Below are 22414 nucleotides of genomic sequence, written 5' to 3'. Positions count from 1 at the left end.
GCTTTGTAAGCATCAGCATCAGTAAGTTGCCTTCCTGTGTGCTCTCAAGTTGTATTTTTCTTATAGCTTAGAATTAATACAATTCATAGCTGGACATAATAATAATAAGAGTGAGTGGTTAATATAATATAACTAAACATAAACTCATAAACTTAAACTTTTTGAGTTAAGGGATATCCCTATGTTATATTAACTACTCAATTGGAATCTCTCCAAGGTGCTCTCCCCGACATTTAGCCTCACAGAGATATATATATATATATATATATGTAATTTTTGTAGAATTTTCCTAACATGAAAAAAGATATACCTTTTTAATTGGAAGGATGGATTTAAAATCGATAGCTGGACCCCCCCCCCCCTTTTTTTATTAAAGAGCATAGACAAGACCTTGAGAACAGGTAAACTATGCTTAAATTATGTTCTATGAGAAAAGAACAAAGGCTCTCCTCGAGGAAACTTGATACCAGGTAAATTATGTCTATATATTCCTTTGCAGTTGAACATCTCTACTCTCCTTGAGACCAGGTACATTAAGCTCATATAATCATTTGCATTTGAACATCACTAGAATCTCTTACGTAAGGTCATAATTATTAGAATAATGTATTACAAAATTAACTATTTCCTATCAACTTAAATTTGTTACTTGTTACTTTTGAAACAAGTGATAATTTATTATAGATTTAAATCAGATAGTTTTTAAGTTAAACCCAATCTCCACTTTCCCTCTCAATTAAAAAGTTTAAATTCCACACGTTAAGTTAAACTGTCAAACCCTACCAACGGATGGAGAATTTGGACCGACATATGGGAGAACGAAGATTTAGATTAACCATTTCCTAGCCATTTAAATGGACAAATAGTATAGTAATTTGTCAATCATAATGCAGACTCATGTTTTTCCAAAACCGAATATCCAGGAGGAGTATTTTTACCATACCCTGGTCTCAATAACAAGAGATCTGAGCCCACCTATGATAAATTGGTTGAAGTCTAGAAAAGCCGCCTTCCAAAGAACCGTGAACCGTAGCGACTAGAACTGACCAACTAAATATCAAAACAGAATCTTCTTCTAGTGAAACAAATTTATTTCATAATTCAAATTTAATTATTAAATGAAAATTAAATGAATGGAGTGGATCACCATACATCCAAATACACCTTAATAAAACATTAAACATAACTAAGGTGCATTTAAAGATCATAACCACTATGAAATACACTATGAACAGCCAGAAAGCATGTCAATACCGACCAAAGTCAGAATTAAAGTATAACACAATAAACTTCAAAACCTATGATGTACATTCACTCACAAACACCCCAAATGCAGGAAAATCAGTAAAGGTTCTCGGCCCCACACACCCTCCAACTACAGTCCCAATTACAGTTCAGAAGACTTGCAAACACAAACCAAAAACTCCCAGATCAATTTCAACCTCCTTATGATCAACTTTGTAAGACATCAACAAATCTCCAAATTCTTCTTTATACTGACACCATAGAAAACATTCAGGCTTAAGACCCAAATTTGGTCACAGGTTACCTTTTCCACTCAGCTTGGTTTATCTTCACTGTAAAATCAAACACCAACAAGGCACATCATAAGGAGGCAGTAAGAAAAGAATTACATATATGTTTCAATGTATGACAAAGTAAAAAACTGTTTATTTCTAGACAATTGCTGGCAAGTTCTCTTCTGTAAAATTTGTTGGCATGATGACATTGGATTTTTTTTTCTTTTGCAAATCAATCGTTTAAGTAAGAAAAATACTATAGAGCTTCAGCAGAACATCCTTTGACTCTTACCTGATGGCCCAAAAAATAAGTTAATTTCACTTTAATTACTGAAAAGAAAACACATCATACCATTTCCATCTCTTGAAGACAGAAGAGATCTTTCGCTTTTATTTCCCCCTTTGCCACCAGAATGCACCGGTCTCTGCGTTCTTGGTGACTGTGAACTGATCTTACTATTAGTTGAAGAGGGCAGAGAATGACGCCTTGTGACGTTATTTTTTTCAACCACTTCTTGTCCCAACTTTGGGGAGCCTTGACCTCTCAGCTTTGCCTTTGCAGATTCAGTTGCTGCCATGTAGCTAGGCAACATTGGACTGCTCTGTAACGCATTCTCTGCACGTTCTTGCTTTACTGGAATTGAAGCTTTCCGGCTGGATTTCTGATTCTCGTTGCTAGTCAAATCTTCCTTTTGGCTCAGCTCTCCATTTGTTATAGGAATGTTCTCAGTTTTAGCACTGCTCTCTATTAAAATATTTGACTCCACCGCAGCTTCGTCGCCATAAGTATTTTTATCTTTACCAAAGCTCTCTGTTAGAGGCTTTGATTCCACTGCAGCTTGATCACTATTATGTGGTAAGTCAGATACCTCTTTCATCGCTAATGGTTCAGGAGGTGTTTCTACATCAGGCACTTTGGACATAGTCAAGGTTGTCTCTCTTTTCATTTTCTCAGCAGAGATTTTCTCAGCAGAATTATTCATTTCCCGTTCTAAAACATCTTGACTTGAATTGGTAAATGCCTTTTCAATACTCAGCTTTGGTTTCTCAGTTTCAACCTCTGGCTGGACATAGTTCTCTACTACAGGGTTATGAACCTTCCTCAAATTACGTTTGACCTTTTCAAGCTCATATTGTGGATTTTCCTGTAATGAATCTACTGAATGGCTGGCAACTTTCTTCAGGTTACGTTTGGGTTTCTCGGGTTCAGAGGTTGCTTGCACTGAGGCACCATCAACATTGGCAACAGGGAGTCTCCGGGTGGTGCGCCTTGACTTGACTATTTGAGCTTCTACAGTTTGACCATTACCCTGCTTTCTCTGAGATTTTGAGTCCACAATTTTCTTTGGTTGTGGAACTGGTCTCCAAAAGCGGGATGATGTCCAGCGTTCTAACCAGCTAGGGACTGAATTTGGTTCCCGAGAATCATAATAGAGGTGCAGAGGCATCACATTTGGTGATGAAGCAAGGAGCTAATGTAATGAAACAAGAAGTCAGATTTCCAATTCAAAAAGGAACAAATTACAGAAGACAATCAAAAAATAACATTGCAATTGAAATTTTTACACGCTGAAAAATATCATAAAGTCAACCATAACTGACAACCAGAACCCCCCCCCCCCCCCCAAAACCAAAATCCAAATTATTCTTAGGTATAGCAACAATTATTAAAGTTTCAATTGTTAAGAATTTATTGATTCTAATATGATGTACTGCATAAATACAAAGTTATGGAGCAGATCCGAGCGCACTACCACATTGTCTGAGGAGAAAATAAATTTGATATATTGACACAAACGCTGGTATCATACCATAACCACCGCCTGTAATTTCACATGAATATTGTTATGAACTACCACATACTCCCAGGAATCATCCAAAGTGGACTTCAAACTTCTATCAGAAAGAATAAGGGCCTGTTAATCTGTTTGGATATATTCTCCAAACTTAAGAATTTTCAAAACAAGGTCTACTCAACAAAAACCAAATACACCATTATTGTATACTGTTTCATATGAATGGCATAACCCAATCCTTGCTTTTTCAAGTTTCTAATCTCTTTCGCAAGATGGTCAAAGCAAAAATTTCTATTCGACAAGTTTTCTTCCTATACCTACGAATTTCAATGGACCCAGAAATGATACATTGGAAAACTCTTTTGATCTTCCAAGATGATAATCTCATGGCTATTGAGAATGAATCAAACCAGATGGTTCTATTTCCCAATCTTTCTGACTTGTTCCTATAGAACCAAGGTTGAAAAGATTGAGAAAAATCAGTCATCTAGAACCACTGATAAAGAATTCCTTGAAAAGTGATTAGCAATTCTTTTTAGAAATCGAATGGATTTGATCTTATAAATGCACGAAGAAGGTAATAAAAAAAGGAGAGAAGACGAGTGCTTCTTTCTTCTATAACTTTGGAGCTGTGCAACACAAAAGTCTCATGCAAGGTTTTAAATGAGAGAAAAAAGTGAGGAATCCTATATTCAATATAATTTCAGCTTCAACCATAACACCCACACCCATCACTGCAACCCTGACTTGTCAAGAAAATTCTTTGCATGGTTTTAAACAAATGTCTAGCTCATAATATTTCTTGACATCTTTATATAATGCCATTATCATATCCATGTATCATGTCATAATACATACCATAATTCCAAGATACAACTAAATTGAAGCCATGTAATTGAAAACTTTATATGATTCAGTTGATTTAAAAAGGAAATAAAAATCTTCTAAAAGTCTTGATATAATCAAAATGCAAAACTTTATAGGCCTCAGCTTGATGCTTTAGGTTCCAGCAAATCTCTTTCTTTTAAGTAATAAAAAACACCTTTGAGATTTGAACATTAAAAGAGAGAGAGAGAGAGGGAGGTAAGAAATCACAGTTGTAGCATATTTTATTCAGGTCTTCATTTGATTTCCTCAAGAATTTATACACAACATAACAATGAAAGTGCCAATGACCTTTAGGTCAATTGGCACTTCTTGGTGTTTTTGCAATGGAGACAAGACATCCAAGGTTCGAAACCCCCTATCCCCCATTAAATATAGCCAAGTTTTATTGAACCTAGCCCAATTCGGGGGTCTTCTTTATTGTGTAAGCTTAAAAGCCACTGCCAGATATAGTAAATAGATAAAGCATGATAGCCAACACATTTTCATTGTCTCAATACAACTGCAAAAACCAACCTTTAGTCCTAAAATTTTCATCATATTAATATCATATCAAATTGCTCTCATGGTAGCTACAATCTTCACCAGTTCTAAAGACAGTTGTATGAAAACAGTAGCCACATGAATGAAATGATACTGAACTCACCTTACGAACAAAAGCATTTGGGGACAGCTTTGCAATTCGTGCAGACATATCAACTCCAACAAGAATCACAGGCTTGTTTTCCTAAAAGATTAAATAAATGTATAAAAAAAAGGATAAATGGCAGAAAGTAAATTAAGGCATATTTAAAAGCAGCTAACTTAATCATGTTTACAAGAACCTAGAGCCTTCCTGATGGCCTTTGAGACAATATTATTTTATTCCCCATACACAACATTGCCGTAAGAGTATACAACTTGATTCTAAAGTTTATAGCCACGCCAAACCAGTAGTAGAAGAACAAATTAGTGCGTCCTCTCTCACTTATCATCTTATAAAACTACATCCATTACATACTATAATACCATTTGTAGAAAAAGGAAAAGTGAGGCGTAAGAGTGAATATGAATCTCAATCCAAGAGATTTACATGGTTGAAAATTTGATTATTAAATAACGTTAAACCAACCGTTTATAGTACATTAAGCGTATATATAAACGTGAGAGGGAGTAGAGGAGGTGCAAACTTATAATTATTCTTATTTAAATTAGTAAATTACCATGATAACTTTAAAAAAACATAGTAGTTGTTTTATTTGGGGTCTGTTTGGATACCGCTTGTTACTGAAAACTAAAAACTGAAACATTGTAGCAAAATAATTTTTAAATGTGTGAATAGTGCCATGGGACCCATTTTTAATGAAAGTTTTATTGAAAAATGAGGTTTGTGAGTCCCGTGAACAGTGCACGGGACCCACTGCCAGACGCTGGACGCAGCTGGAAAAAAATTTCAGCTGTATCCAAACGTTCACTTAGAAGTTAGTTGACAAAAATGGTTCTTTTTGGAACTTTCCATAAAGACCATAACAGTTATTTATGAAGGAAAACTGCCCTACAGTTCTCTTCATTTGTAGTAGAGATTATTGACACTTCAAGTTCTTCTAAAGAAGCTTCTAAGGTTATAGCAAATAATTGTCTTCATGGACTAAGGTTGATTATTTGCCAAGTTAGTTTCACTTATTTGGACAACAGATATGTGGGCCAACAACATGTTAAATGTCCAATAATGCCCCCCCCCCCCCCAAAAATAAAAAACTCAACCTAAATTTCAGTTTCAATTGCAAACATATTCGGGGAAAATAGAAATCCAAGTAGAGATTTTCCCTTCGTATACAACTAAGATAAGACATCTATGATTAGTAATTGGTCACTGGCATAGTTCATCAAAAGAAATTACCTGGTGCTTAACCAGAATGCATTTTTTATGTACTTCAAGCCCAAGATCAGAATGTCTGTCCCTTCTTCCCCGAACAAGTGCCTGGAACTTGACAATTCCCAGCATACAGGACAACGTAGCAACACCTTGCCTCCTAACCAAGTGCCCACGAATAAGTGCCTGCAACCTTATTATGCCTTTGAGGGCCCAAAATGCCCGGCGAGCCTTTACATAATTTTCTTAGTTAGTGCATGCATAATCTTAACCTTACAAAAACATAATAAATGGACAAATTGCAAAACAGAAAAGCTATTCATATTGTCAGCCAGTTCAATGATATAAAAATAACAATCTGAGCCCGACAAACAGCAAGAGTGACCAAACACAAATGCAGAATTGTTGAAAATTCTGACAACTTAAATAAATATAAAAAAAAAATATTAAAATATTAAAAAAAAAAAAAAATTGGCAATAAGGAGCATAAAGGAGCTAATCTCTCATCCATAAGATCCATGTGGAAAAACTCTCGGCAATTAGAAGATGCCAATCCTAGCATGGAGTTAAGTATGAGATGCATGCAGGCAGTCGAATTTCTCTACCATGTCCAGACCTACTCCATCTAAGCTAAAAATTTAAAGGAATGGGAATATGGGGTAAAACAGGTTATAAAAGTGATAGACTCTTGAAAAAGGCTGAAATCCTTATCATTTATTAAAATATTATGATAGATAGTTGGGTTCTCTGCAAGTGGTGGTTTTACAAAACTCAAGAACAAGATGGCATTTGAAACCTTGACCTCAACCCCACAAAGTGCTCAACAAAGGATGTCCCCAAACAAGTATCGAAAAAATGTTTAACGCATAAAATCAACAAAAGAGAATTACCAAATAACCCCGAAAAGCAGCCTGTGCCTTTGTTGCAGCTTGCTCCAGCCTAATCTTCTCAGGATCATATGGTGCATCTTGGGGTGTGGATCTGGTTTCATCTATCTCTTGATTCCCTGGCAAAACATTTCCCCCATCATGCGATGTGTCTGTAGCTTCCTTGTTCTCTGATTCCAACCTCCCCACATTTCTACCAATTGTATTGGGGGTCAGATGTGAAGTCACAGGAGGATCCAAACCCAAACCAACTTCCGATGCCTTGGCAGAAACCAAGACCTCTCTCTCATTCGTAAATTTCTACAACAAAATGATCAATAAGAAAATTAGGACTCCTGCATATCACATACGGTAGAAAGTTCTAAAATTGATAACCGCAAGAAAGGTGTAAACTAAACTTGAACTTTATACTTTGCAGTTTGAACTGCCCCCCCCCCCCCCCCACAAAAAAAAAAAAAAAAAAAAAAATCTAACATTTACAATGCCCAAAATACACCATAACCTATCTGAGAACTTGAACGGCTGAAAAGCACATATAAGTAGGTGAAAGAACATCAAAATTTGAATCCTCAATAACAATATCAAAAAAACCTAAAAATGCAACTTAACGTGAAGCTGAAGTTCTACAAAGCCAATCTTACTATCTGCTCTCAGTCTAGAAAAGTACCAATCCAACAGGATTTAAATTCTGATGACGCAACTTAATTAACAAGTTACATTCAAACAGAAAGGGAAAAAGAGGGTGGACCAGAATTTCTTGTTTCACAAATCATATCTTTTGAACAAGGATCTACAGTTAAATAACCCATCCACATTACAGTCAAATGTATTACAGAAGGTGTGATCCATGCAGTATTTAGCTCAGTATTACCTCTCTTCCTTTTGAAACATTAGATTTCGATGACTTCTTCCCAAAAAGTACGGCTTTGATCCATTTTCCAGGTGATTTTCCCATTGCAGAAAAGCCAGGACCAGTAATCACGCGAACCCGAATCCCACTCTCTGCATTTTTTTTTTTGTTTCATGTAAGAACCAACTTACACACACACCAAAAAGTATAATTGCAAAACAACATAATCAAACATGACCAAATCATCATTTTATAATCACGAAACAACTAAATCAAACATGACCAAAATCATTATAATTCAATTTAAGTACATTTTTTTAAACAAAGCATCATTACTATATAATATTTAATTACATTGGATCTCCTCAGTTATCAAGTGAATCAAATAGCAGTAAATTTAAAGCAACTACCTTCCAAAAATACTAACTTATATATAACTAATAAACCAGTAAATATAAAACAAACCAACTTAAAAAAAAAAATATATATATATATATATATAGTAATAAATGTGAAATCATAGTAACTTGCAAACATAGAACCTACAAGATCTGCTTCAAGTAACAACCTTATTTTATTTTTATTTTTTAAAACACATAAAAGGTTGAATAAGACCAGATCTGGAACTTACCTGAGAAATGTGGTATTCTCAGACAGCAAATCTAACATTCCTAGGAACCAAAATGTTACAAACCATGAGACCATAGAACATTTTAAAACAACCCAAAAAAAAAAAAAAAAATACAAGTGGTTACAGACTGTGAAACAGGAAAAATATGTATATATATAAGTGTTAGAGAGAGAAAGGAAAAGAGGAAGAAAATGTACCATTGAGTGAAAGTGAGAGCGCTTGCAAACCAAGGAAATGTGATCTAAAAGCTCCACCGATTTTTATTCTTTTTTTTGGTTTTTTGCTTTTGCTTTTTGTGCTTTGCTTTGTGTTTGTTTTTGTTTTTGTTTTTGTTCTCTCTCACTCTTACTTCACTGTACTGTACTCTCACATCAAAATTATATCTGAAACTGAAAAAATAAAACCGAGATTTTAGATGTACGAAAAGGATGTGGTGTGGACGGACTCACACTACAAAGAGTGGGGTTTTTAAGTCTTTTTAGGCCGTTGAAGTAATTTTGACCAATTTAAAAGGGCAAAATTTAAACAAAGAATGCTTATACTACTCCAAATTACTATTGTAGGCTAATAAATTAATTTTTAAATCTTTTTTTTAATGGGTCACAGTTAAGGGTAAACTTTGTATTATTTCTAGCATCATTTAATGTATAAAATAAATAAATAAATAAATAAAAAACCATGAAATTTGGTTTGCAATTTGCAAACTGAACCACGTGCAGACAGTTTTGTGTCTGTATTATTTCTAGCCACATTTAATTAAATAAAAAAAAAGACCATGAAATTTGGTTTATATTCTGCAAACTGAGGTTTAATAACGGTCCAAATTGACTCTAATTTCATCCTAATTTATATTAACTATAATTGATAGAAAATAACCATATATAATACACATATTGTTTTTTAAAATAATATATTTTTATATTAGAGTGGTTACACACCATGGAACTATTTTATTAATTAGAATTAATTATTAGTTAACAAAATTAAGAATAAGGAATCAATTTAAACAATTTTTAAATCTCATAGTCAATAATACAAATATTTCTTTTACAAAATTCAATAACACAAAAAAAAAAAAAATATATATATATATATATATAAGGTGTAACTAACCCAAGCTCCAGGTACATTTGATTATGAATAAATATATTTTTGCATTTGATTTGATCAATCTAGAACTCAAAAGAGTTGGAAAATGAAAGGAGGAAGATCGGACGGCTGAGAATAATAGCGTGTGGTGTGGGCGAGTGCAGGGAGTGGTCACTGTTGAATAAAGGAGGAAGGGGAGTGTGGTGTGGGAGAGTCCCGAGTGCAGTTACTTCGGAACCAAGTGTCCCCCCCGTGGCTTCTTTATTTCGAAGCATCGCGAAATTACTTCCTTGCCCTCGCACCAGAAACCTTTTAGTCCGACGCGTGCTAGTGCGCGTGGGACACATGAGCCGTACGGTTGGGAAAAGTATGAGACGACACGCGGGGTTGAGCGCGTGGGTGTGGGGAGGAAACATAGGTAAAAAAGATGCGATGGACTTGTGTGCTAACCGTCACGAGGTAGTGATGTAGGGGAGTGGTTGAATCTAAAAAAGTCATGATGCTCTTCTTCACTCCACCTGTCCTGCTCCCATGTTGTATTCGACACAATAGTTAGCTCAACTACTTTTTTTTTGTTGTTTTCAAACAAGGAATTTAAGGTTTAAATCTCGTCTGCACAAAAAAAACTGTTAGATGTCTTAACATGATGGCTCTAGTATTTTCTCTGTATATTATCCTTCTTTTTATTATTATTTTTTAAATACATTTTTCCTTTTTTTTAATAACTCAATAGTTATAGTTAGTAGTAACATTATTGCCATAAAAATAATAATAATAAGGTTAAAATACATTAACAGTCATGAGGCCTGGATTAATACTAGATTACTAGTTAGGTTTGAAAACATTTCAAAATTGACAAACTTGATCCTTAAACCGATACTTATTTTTCTCCTCTCTCACAATGATTAGAGACCAAATTTGTCGGTTTTTAAATGTTTTGACATGATTGGCATTAATATAAAACTCAGAAGCGTTGACCATATTTTACTCTTACATAGTTACATGAGGAATAAATATTTAAATTAAAGATGTCTTCATTGGAAATAAAGAGTGTCAATTGATTTATAAAGCGACGGATTTTAAACAATTTTTTAATAGCTAATTTAATCACTTCATTTTTAAAAAATAAATATAAAAATCACTTCAAGTCCAAAACACTTTGTCTAAGAGCAAATCTATAAAAGTTGAATGAAAACCGACCAGTGAGAGGAAAACCATGACTCAAAAGTCAAATCATTTACTCTATTTATTAATTTTCAAACCCTCTTCTACTATTGTACTTCTTTCTTTATTTGTACTATAGTATACTTTTTTTTGAGAGTCAAAACTATAGTATACTTAATTTGTTATGTCATGTATCTTTTTTTATACAGGTTGTGAAAATTGATATGGTAGTAAACTTTTTGTGCATATAAAGGTTGGCTTCTGTACTATATTAAAAATCATCAAATATATAAATTTTATTTTCAATTCTAACATAAATTTTAAATTTATTTTAAAATTAACACATTAAATTATATTGAAATATTTATTAGTGAGTATAATTGTGCAACTTAATGGAATTCAACTGAACCTCAAAATCAACCAACACACAAAAACACATATCTAGTGTTTCGGATGATACAACATCACACTCATAATATATATTTTTTCCATGCAGTATTGAGCTTCACTCTTGTTGAGCAATGATCTTGGAAGCACAACAAACAATATCACTAATGACCAAGATATTGAGTCTAATCTTTGATTACTATCATTGCGAAATTTGATTAGGGAGCGGCTAAAAGCTTATCCATTGATGATAAGAATAGATAAATGTGGTACAGATGATGAATAAGTAGTTGTAGGACACTGACCTAATTTTCTGGTAGCTAATAATTTCACATCATTTTCTTTTTTTCTTTTTCTTTTTTTTCTTTTTTTTTTGTGTGTGGGGTCATTCCATTTCAAAGCCCAAAGCATCAATCTACTGCAGTTATGGTGACTTGTAACCACATTTGCTGCTACATCTAAATATCGAATACTGCTTCTAATATAATCCACCAAAACTTGATAAGGTTAAGCATATGTCTACTCCTTGCAAATGCTCATTAGATACTCCTGCTCTTGTAGACAGCATATGCCAATAATAGTGGGATTGAAAAGCTATATCCCGGAAAATGAATCAATGGGTTCATCTCGTAAGCTTTAACCAAGACTCTGCAACTCTGTAATAGAAAAATAGAAAAGGCAAGAAAAAACAAATAAGAGAAAAAGAGACTCAACATGCTTGTCACTTTCTTGTACAATGAACAAAAGCCAAAGCAAATAAAATGAAGTATTTCATTCAATATGACTTTTTAAGTTAATGCAAGAAGATTCTTAACATTCATTCCTCTACTTTTACACATACACAAGGTACACTTTGAAGAATATAGTCAACCCCAAATATATGGTGGTATACATATAATTTAAGCCAATCAAATGGAAAACTATCGGTTATCAATTAAATCAATTCACAACATAAACAAGAAGGTCCTATTTCCATTTGTGAAAAAGCATCAAGTGTTTCAGTAATTTATCTGTTCCATTTTTTTGTTTTTGGCAGTAAGGGGGGAGGGGTTGAAAATGAAATGATGGCAATGTGGTCATGTACAACAAACATTATCCATACCATGCATATTGTTAAAATCTAGAATAGATTAGTTGAAGACTGACCTTAAAATGCATCCAACAAATTGCCAAGCATACCACCAAGAGTAGTTTTCGTATCCACCGCTTGCCAAAATGAAATTTTGAATTTTGAATGCCTTGGTAACCATACAATAGAAAACTCATTTTTCCCTGATCAAAATCATCCTCTTTCTTTCCTGAAAGCAATAGAAAGTATTCCCTATAGATCGCTCTTTCAGCAGCCAAAAATCCAATGACCAAAATGGAAGGCAAAACCACAAAGAATAGATGGGGAAGAACCACCACCAGAATATCTGGAGATCCAACATACTCATGTTTTCCCCTTCCATCAGAACTTTTAACCACCCAGCCCATATAAGTCATGTATGCCCTATCCTTGCCATCCGAGAAAACTTGCCCATTAAACCAGGGGAGAAATATAAGATGGAGCAAGTATCCTAACATACCATACCATAATATGGGAACCCTGCACAACTCTTGTAAAACCCATGCTATACCATTTATGAAACCTTTATTAGCAATGAAAGTCTTGAAAGTATACTGCTTCTTTGAGTAAATGAGAAGAGCTTTAGGAGTAAGAAGAATGAAGAATATAAAATAAAGAGTAGACCATAGTATTGGGTTATACAAGGCAGCCCATTGACAACCCATGATATAAAATTCCTTCCATGTCCAGGAGAGCTTTGCATTTAGACCATTAATAGAAAATGGCCTCAATTCAGTCAAAGTTGATCTGCCCAAGCTGTCAGTCACTTCAATTTGCAACCAATATCTATCAGGAGATGGGTCCTCAAATACTTTGTAATTCCATGGAGCAGTATAAAGATCTCCCCTGGAGGTGTTATCCACAAGCTTTGTCATAGATGACTCCCAGACCAAATAGAGATTTCCAGGTAAGGTGTCAAAAATCCTAGCCATGACTGACACAATTGGAGAAACAGAAAATACCAGAGCTCTAACTGAGTCATAAGATGATGGGAGCATAATTTGACATTCATACATGCGACGTGATGAAGATGTTGACATTAAGCGTGAGTCTAGTGGAAATGTGGGCAATACAATTGTATTTCTGGTTCCTGACTTAAAGTCAATCTCAATGTATGAAACATGACCTCTATCAATGGCTAAAATACGCATTGCTCTACTCTTCCTCCAGTCACCCATCTCCCACTCCCAGAATTCTTCAACTGGCGGGGCTTCAAAAGAACAATTTACAGTACTTCCAGAAGGCATTTGGTGAATATTAAACTGTAAAAGCTTTGGTAAGGACAAAAAATGATGAATAGACTGGTGGTGCCGCTTCAAATTCTTACCAAACCTAGTGTGGAGATGCCCACATAGGTAAGCTGATAGTGAATGCTTGAGGAAAATATCTTTTAGGCTCTTTCCAGAATTTGAGGATGCTGAGAATGAAAGTGGAAAATGCCCAAAGGAAATCTTGGTCACTGGTTTTATTAATTGAGAATTCCACTGCGAGAGCTCCAAATCTAATTCTGCTAATAGTTGATCAGTAGGATGCCCAAAAAGATTAGTTGGACCTCGTAACCCAAAGGACATTGTGCTGTCAAAGCCGACAAAGAGATGTTTCTGCTCACTAGTCTGGTTATAAACCACAAATGTACATAAGGAAAAATGAAGGGGAAATTAAAAAAAATTAAAAAAATAAAAATAAAAAATAAAAAATAAAAAAAGAAGAAGAAGAAGAAGAAGAAGAAGAAGAGGAGGAGGAGGAGAGAGAATAAAAAGAAAAAGAAAATCTTTAGAATTAACAATCATCAGCGTTACACTAGCATTGTCAATCCAGGCTTGAGATTTCGTAATGAAAGTTTTAACTCCGTGTATATATTTTCTCAGCAGCTTAATTCAGTTTTTCCAAAACTTGGGGCTGTTTAGGTTTTTCCTAGAAGTAGACTAATACCAAGTCCACGCACCCCCCCGATTATCCACGAGTCAAAACACAAAGTCCTTCCAAAATTATGTCCCATGACTTTATGATATCAAATGGATATATAAGTATGTTCATATGACTTTATAATATCAAATGTATATTACAATCTATAACTTGACTTTACATGCATAAACCAAAAATGGTAGAAAAATGAATAACAGTTTCATAAGTCTGCACTTTCCAAAGGTAAGTGAAAAGCGAAAACCAATTTCTTTATTAGCACCCAAACAAGACTTAGATACGGATTAGCATGAGTGTCATGTCCACAAGCATCCAACACACTAAATTTCCAATAGGAGAATGTCATATCAATAAAAAAATATAAAAAGCTTGAGTTTTTGAAAAAAGATGAAGAGTTGTTTATTGATTACATCATAGCCAAAAATCAAATTTTCCAGGTTTTCCTAGCCATCCAATGATTAATATCTCTAGTCCCATTCTTAAATATTCAAACATGACGCTTTTGCTATAACCCCCCTCCCCCCTTGGCACTAATAATTTCAAATTAAAGAAGACATTAAAAAAAAAAATTCAAACATTTATAGTAAAATATATGAAAGCTCAATCATAACTTTGCAATATACATATAAAGAAATGATGCAACAACATCAAGCTTATTGTACTAGGTACACGGTATGTTAAAAAAAAATCATCTCGTGTGAAATGGACCAATAAAAGTTCAAGAAACCTTTCCAACCCCACCACCCCCCCCCCCAAAAAAAAAAAAAAAAATTAATGGTTTTCTATTTTCTGCATAATTTTCTCATAGGAAATCATTTAGGCGTTTGAGAAAGAAAGACATCCTCCATTCATGACAAGAAGAGACCCTAGAGAAATTTTCAAATTCATCAAGTAGTGGTGTCAACTACTAAAAAAGGGGGAAAAAGAAGAGAAAAGAATAAACCCAAATTCTCTAACCAGGATAAAAGTAGCCTTAGGGCAGAGCAGTTATATTGCCATTGAGACCATGATAATAGGAAAATCTCTGTAGCAGTAAATATTGACGAACCAGCTACAGGGTAAACAACTGACCTGCAGAGTGACACTGTTGACATTTCCATGTCTGCCCAACTGCCCGTTGATGCTATATTTTGAAAAGAAATCAAATGAACCACCAACAGCTGGCACACCAAAATTATCATGATTCCCCCTAAGGTCAAAGAAGATATTCTTGTCAAGTCCACTCCTTTTTATAACATCTTCCATTGTGTTCCGGTATTCCACCCACTCCTCCTCATTTTGCTTCATTGTTAACAAATCTTTGCTTTTCCCATCTAGTAAGGACAAGGAATACAAGAAGATTACAGAAGAAAGAACAATCAGGACTTCAGTTTGATAAGAACATCAAAAGTTTCAATCATTTGCAGCTTTATTGTGAGTATAAATAAGACAACTTTAGACAGATATGAACAAATTCAATGAAATAAGCATATAGAAGAAGCAAAACGTCCAAGTCTGCGAATGGATTCACCAGATTTGTCTTTGTGATTACATATTCTCAACTCATCTGAGTTCAATAATGCCAGCATATATTTCAACAACTCAAGATTGGATCTTCAGGACCCAATGAAATTGTGTTTGGGAATTTTTTTGATGTCAGAAACAGTTGGAAACTATGGACTGACTCAGGAATAAATTATAAAGACATACATACGCATATGAATAACACACACACAACCATATCAAAGGCCCAAAACTCTGATGCAAGATAAGAACCTTAATTAAAAATTGCTTAAGTCTGCAAGTGCAACTGCCCTTTTTGGAAATTTAATGCAAGAGTCATGAATTATGTAATTAACTCACATCTGATGGCATTTGACCCTACAACCTCAGCCACCACCCTATACTTATGGGATGGAACTTGGAGCTGCAGCTAGGTCCAAAACTGCTCGCCCTCCTCAAAAACTTTTGTCTATATGCTTGTATATTGTGTTTAAAATTGTAAAAAAGAGATTGTGGCTTCAAGACCCATTATGTATGAAACTTACCGAGAGAGAGAGAGAGAGAGAAAGGGGGGGGGGGGGGGGAAGGAGAGGGGATATCTGGTTTCAACACCCAAAGTAACAACCAAAGTCATATTTTCAGTATTATTTATAATCCATGTGAATTTCTGGCATGTTTTCTCGATATTCTGTGTCCATCTCAGTGAAAAGATCACCAAACCTTCTAGTATTGGCCATGTCCAATGCACTGAAAGTCTGAAACTTCTTAAAGGTCCTAGAACTGTATGCTATCTTCTTCAGAACAATCCTCCATGAGCATGAGGATGATAAATTGATAATTCAGGTTGGCCAATGTCCACTAAACAATAAAGTAAGATATCCAAATGGCCCTGAATATACATAAATTCCCTTTATAAATTCCGTTCATCAGCAGGAATTATTCTTTAAATTATTTTAATCAATCAAAATTTCAACAAGTCTTCAAATGGACACAGAATAACGAAACAAACCCGTAATTTATTGACCACAGTAACATTTCTTTCTAATTAAATAAATGAATATTCTTTAATCTCTAAAACTAGATTGTAAGTTTGTAACCCGTGTTTATCAGTAGTGATATGAGGTGAAATGGTCACCTTGGCTTTCATGCTGTGTATTATGAACGAGTCACTTAACACCAACATTAAACTACAATTAGATTTAAGTCGGATTCTGAGTGTGTTTCGGCTTTAATATGTTGTGTGTGTGTGTGTGTGTGTGTATATCTCAAATTTCTAGCCACGCAGCAATAAGAACAAAAAGAAACCCATGATCCCTCATACCTCAAAACTCAGTATTAGAAACCCAAAACATGAAATCCAATGACACCCACAAAGCATATATGACATATTAAGAAAGAATGAGAGAAAGGGGTGTGGCGGAAACCTGTGAGATCACCAGTGATGAGGACAAGGGAAGGGTTGATCATGGAGAGAGCAGGGCCCACAATGGATTTGAAGTCAAGTGCCCTGTCAGGGTTGTGGACACTGAAATGGAGATCAGAGAGCTGAACCACCCACACCACTGATTCAGGACCACCCTTCACATCTATCACTCTCCTGTTGTTGTTGTTGTTATTCCAATTGGGTTTTGAAGAAAAATCTTGTCTTTCTTCTTCTTCCTGTTCTTGTTGGTGTTGCTGTTCAATAATTCTTGCTGCTTCATGGGAATTGGTGGTGAGGCATAAGCATAAAAGCATCATCAGTGTGAGAATGGTACCCATTTTCCCAAATCCCCAACACACTCTTTGGAGCTGAAATTGCTCTTTCATTTCCACCAACATTATATATGATCAGAGCTGGTCAGCAACCGGGTCCGGGTCGGGTCAGTTCAGATCCACCAGTTTGTTTGTTAGTTTTGTCCACAACCACAACTAATAAACCGACTCATAATAGAATTGGATTTTTTTTTTTTTTTTTTTGAGTAACTAACCAGGCTCCATTTCGTAACTGTATTTAAACAATAAAATTTTTTTTTTAAATACCATAATACATTTTTACACCCATTTTTTTTATCAATACGTATTTTCACAAAATTTAAACATTACTAAAAATCTTTTACCAAACAGACCCAGAATTTTCAAATTAGAATCTAGTTTTTTAGAATAACTCTATACATATTTTAACTAATCATTTTTCTAACCTTATTTAAAAAAAAAAAATTATAATCATTCTTTATACTTACCACCCAAATTATTTACTAATACCCAAAATCTAAACCCTAAATCAAAATCAAAACATAAAATCTTTTAAAACTTACTTCTAGGGAGATGAGAGAATAGAATGAGTGAAATTGAGACTTGAAACCTAGATTGGGTTTGTAGTTGCACGATTTTCCTGGCCCAAATTCGATTGATCAGGCCCTGACCCAAAGCGCAACCCACAATAAATATTGTAGAGGATGGGTCAAAGAACTTGGTCTCAGTGAATCTATTCAGTCTGATATATGGACAGCATTGTTGCAGAAAATAAAAACACCAGAATGGATCTCTCACGTATAAGTTTATTTCTTTAGTTCCTCATATAGAATTTTTCGTCCTCTTCTTTGAGGGACTCCACTACATTATATAGTTCCCCTCCTCTCATCTTAACCTTACACCTGTTGATCATCTAAGCATCTACTTGAGTGTCTGTCCCATCAGACGCCCTCATCTCTCTCCAAGTGAGTTGCAGAGGCTAAGGCGGTACTGTTCAGGGGTCATTTCCTCATTAATGCGGCCAAGAGGGTGGTTGGGGCGCAATTAATGTGGTGGTAACTCTCCCTGGGATATTTTGGATTTTATTCATTTTATATGTTGAGAGGGTGAACTGAGTTGGCTGGGGAGAGTTTCCCGTCTGGACTTCGTGACGTCCGAGGAGCAGTTACTCCTCGAAAAGGTTACCTCCTCGTTATTGGGATTGAATAGTGCTTCATGTGTGGTTTCTCTTCGGGCAAGACGCTCCTCGGACGGGCCTGATTTTGGAATAGCCCATTATTTCTGGGCCGGGCCCCACAATAGCCCCTCAAAACTCCGGTTTCTATCTCATTCTGAGGAGAAAACGGGGTTTTGATGTTTGGGAGAGGACGGAAATAAGGAGAGCGTGTGGCGCGCGTGCGGTCCGTTACTTTTGACGCGCTACAATTTACGAGGCGCGGCCATTAACTTCTGGAGGCGTTATGTTCCCTTATCCAACGGTGTGGCGTAGATTGAACGGCCATTGTTTTTTCTCGTGTTTTTAGGCAGGAGTGATCTTTTCTCTCACCTACTGGCTATATAAGACGTCAGAGGGGTTCAGTTTCTTCTTTTTATCTGCATTTCATAAACCTCAGAGGACTCTAGAGAACCCCATCGAATCCCAGAGATATACCAGCACTTGCGTCCGTTACGCCACCGTAGCCGTTTTCTGTGAAGCGTTTCGTCCACGAGAGATTTCTAGGCGTCCCGTCGAGCGTTTTGTGGAAGTACCGGTACGTTTTGTTCATCTCGCCGTTTCAATTCCCTCCTTGGACTCTACTTTTCTTCTTAGTTTTTACTTTCGTTTTCCCAGTTCAGTTCTGATGGGTAGATTTGAGAAATTAGTAAAAACTTCAGCCGCTATGGAAGCCTTTAGGGCAAAATACCACATTCCCCCGGGGGTTGGGCTGCGGTACTGTCCTCTTGAAGGAGTATTGACAGATAGGCGTGAGGGAGAAGTCGTTATCCCCATGATTGCTTTCATAGAGGGAGGGATGACACTTCCCATGCGTAGGATTACAAGGGAGTACTTGTTCAACCATAGGTTGACGCCATATCAGTGTGCCCCGAATATGTTCAAGATACTAGGCTGTGTAGATGTCTTAAACGAGCGGATGAATCTAGGCCTTACTTGGCACGATGTGGCTTATCTGTACGAATGTCATCGCCTCGGGGATGAGGGGTATTATCTTAAATCCCGGAACGAGGACGTTAGGTTGATCTCTTGTCTCCCAATATCCAATAAGACAGTGAAGAATGATTTCCTTATTGCTTCTGGGGAGTGGTTCGACGGTATTCATTGTCCAACTCGGGCAGGAAACCCAGGTGCGGCGTCTCTAGGATCGGTCCCTTTTGGGATAGGATTTAGCATTGAGGGGTTACATTTTTTGCTTTCCTTATAATTGGAAGATTTCGTGAACTAATCCCCTTTTCCTTGATTGTTTGCAGATAAAATTCACGTCGCCCCTCGGCTAAACTTTGTGAACGTGCCAGCGTTGAACTACCTTCTTAGGTCGGAGATCTACATTTCCGAGGACGGGCAGTTGCGTGCTGCCCATCTGGTTCTGGGCTATCAACCTCTGAGCAGCTCTTTCCAGGCTATCGGTCACGCCATAAGGGCTGGTAGTCCGAGGTTGGCTAGGATTGACGTGTCCAGGGACGGGTTCCTAGCTGAACACGATCTGCCACCAGTTGTGCTGCCCGGTGTTAGAGATCCCTACTTGGCAGAGCAGCTACCTCCGCCAAACGAGCCTGGTGCTGCCGTTCAGGTTGAAGAGGAAGCTGAATCATCTCGTCTTTCCCTTGAGGCAGAGATAGACGAGTTTTATTTTGAGGAGGAAGTTCAGCAGACCCCCTGGTGGAACTTTCCGATCCCGAAGGAGAGCGGGACCGACATTCTGCAGTTGGTGTTCCTTCCATCGTTATCTGCTCGGACGATACTTCGGGCGAAGAGATAGAGCCCATGGCAGGAAAAGGAAAAACTCTGAAGGAACTGATGGCCTCCCGAGGGAAAGGCCAGTCGTCGAAAGGACAGTCATCGAAAGGGCAGTCCTCGAAGGCACCAACTCCACCACAGGGCAAGACCCTCCCTCCTGTGGCCCCTACGGACACCTCGGAGCTTGGCCTTAAGGTTAATCCCAACCTAAAGAAGAAAAGGCCGGCCGACACTCCTGAGGAGGGCGAGGTGGTTGCCCAGCCGACCAAGCAGCAAAAGACCACTCGCGCGCCAAGGAGCAGAAGGGGCAACTCCTCGGAGAGTCGGGACGAGGAGAATCTTGCGGAGGTACGTGCTGCCCCGCGTGTATGGGGCCCCAGGTTGGAGCTGGATGGGGTGGCCATCCCCTACAATGCTTCGATCCGAGAGTACAACCGAGGCCGGGCGGGATACGTGGCCGAGGCCTTAGAGCAGCCCCTACTCCTTCCTCGGGATATGGAGGCTTATAGGCGGTTCTCTCAGCCTGAGATTTTCCTATCCCTTAAAAGGGATCTCGCGATGGTAAGTAATCCTTTTACTGTTTCATTGATCTATTTGACCTTGTTAGATTAAAGCAATCTTGCTTCGTTTGTAGATTACTCAGCAGGTATTCGTGGCTGAGGAATTTTGCCGCGGTAACAGTAGTCGGGCTGAGGTCGAGACCCAGGCGCGGGCGGAGGTGGAGAAAACCTTGGGGTCCCTCCAGCACGATTACGCTGAACTCATGGACAAGTTCAAGGAGTCGGAGAACCGGCGCAAATCTGCAGACGCTGGTTTGAAGAATGCTGAGGCCCAGGCGGAGGACCAGCGCAAGGAGCTGTTCGCGACCCAGATCAACCTCGCCACCGAGAAACAGGCAGTGTAGGACCTCAAGACTGCTCTGCAAAAGGTCGAGGATGAGTTGCTGCGGGTCAAAGAGGAGGCCCAGCTGATCCGGGAGGCCTCAGAGTCTGAGAAGAATGCTGCTCGCCAGCTCGGGGCCGAAGAGACAGAGGCGAGGCTATCCGAGGAGATCCCCGAGGTATGCCGGGAATATTGCGGCATCTCATGGTCTCGTGCCCTCGATGCTGCAGGAGTTCCTGCTGACTCGGCGCTGAGACTGCCTGAGAGCATTTTCTATCCTAAGGAGATCCGAGAATATCCTGACAGTGTCCAAGCAGCCTCTGAGCAGGATCCGGTGGTGCCTAATACCGCACCTGTGCCTGACGTGGCGAAAGATCATGTTACAGACTCTTCCATAGAGGTTCCTCCCCCTCAGCCCGAGTCAAAAGAAGATCCCCCTGCCCAGGCTTAGCTTTTTAGGCTTCTATTTTTTTTTAAATGAAAGTCGTCCTATTTTTTCTTTATTCTTTTGTAAGGACCTCTTTTTCTAATGTACTCGGGATACTAATATGAAATATTCGCTTTGCTTACTATGGATGCACGTCAGTAGCGCTCTTCTTTAAACATTTGCAACTATGTAGATACAGATAAACGGTCAAAATAAAATGGGTTTTTGGGCTGCGCATCTGAGAGTTGCGATGGTGCCAGACTGCGCGCACGTATTAAAATGATTTCCTTTAAGTAATAATCTCCCAATCTATCATAAGCAATAATTTCCCCCAAGTCTGTGGTCCGAGGAGCCATGCAGGACTTAGGTTCTGTTTAAAGCTATGAATAGTTGTCTTAAGTAATAATTTCCCTTAGTCTGTGGTCCGTGGAGCCATACAGGACTAGGTTCTGTTTAAAACTTATAAGTAATAATTTCCCCCAAGTCTGTGGTCCGAGGAGCCATGCAGGACTTGGGTTCTGTTTAAAACTATGAATAGTTGCCTTAAGTATTAATTTCCCCTTAGTCTGTGGTCCGTGGAGCCATGCAGGACTAGGTTCTGTTTAAAACTTATGAGTAATAATTTCCCCCAAGTCTGTGGTCCGAGGAGCCATGCAGGACTTGGGTTCTGTTTAAAACTATGAATAGTTGCCTTAAGTATTAATTTCCCCTTAGTCTGTGGTCCGTGGAGCCATGCAGGACTAGGTTCTGTTTAAAACTTATGAGTAATAATTTCCCCCAAGTCTGTGGTCCGAGGAGCCATGCAGGACTTGGGTTCTGTTTAAAACTATGAATAGTTGCCTTA

General features: G+C 37.5%; 2 protein-coding genes across 3 annotated transcripts; both read right to left on the bottom strand.

Moving 5' to 3' along the window:
* Positions 1-1088: 1088 nt before the first annotated feature.
* LOC115963618 (protein IQ-DOMAIN 31-like) lies at positions 1089-8784 on the bottom strand. 2 transcript variants are annotated; one of them, XM_031082695.1, is made up of 8 exons: positions 8619-8784; positions 8422-8461; positions 7812-7942; positions 6944-7240; positions 6081-6284; positions 4848-4928; positions 1873-2992; positions 1089-1577 (listed from the first exon to the last, which is right to left on the bottom strand). In XM_031082695.1, the coding sequence occupies exons 3-8, from the start codon at positions 7893-7895 to the stop codon at positions 1546-1548; spliced, it is 1818 nt and encodes a 605-aa protein (XP_030938555.1). In that variant the 5' UTR covers positions 7896-7942; positions 8422-8461; positions 8619-8784; the 3' UTR covers positions 1089-1545. The 2 variants fall into 2 exon arrangements, with proteins under 2 accessions (XP_030938555.1, XP_030938556.1); XM_031082696.1 differs by lacking the exon at positions 8422-8461 and having other exon boundaries at positions 8619-8773.
* A 2386-nt stretch (positions 8785-11170) lies between these two features.
* On the bottom strand, positions 11171-17385 carry LOC115963944 (putative metallophosphoesterase At3g03305). Its single transcript, XM_031083196.1, has 4 exons — positions 16999-17385; positions 15164-15405; positions 12208-13782; positions 11171-11717 (listed from the first exon to the last, which is right to left on the bottom strand). The coding sequence occupies exons 1-4, from the start codon at positions 17381-17383 to the stop codon at positions 11601-11603; spliced, it is 2319 nt and encodes a 772-aa protein (XP_030939056.1). The 5' UTR covers positions 17384-17385; the 3' UTR covers positions 11171-11600.
* Positions 17386-22414: the final 5029 nt, after the last annotated feature.

Source organism: Quercus lobata, chromosome 10 (assembly GCF_001633185.2).
Source record: "Quercus lobata isolate SW786 chromosome 10, ValleyOak3.0 Primary Assembly, whole genome shotgun sequence".
Lineage (NCBI taxonomy): Eukaryota > Viridiplantae > Streptophyta > Magnoliopsida > Fagales > Fagaceae > Quercus > Quercus lobata.
The sequence above is the reverse complement of the archived record's forward strand: the minus strand, read 5'-3'. Positions and strand labels throughout refer to the sequence as shown.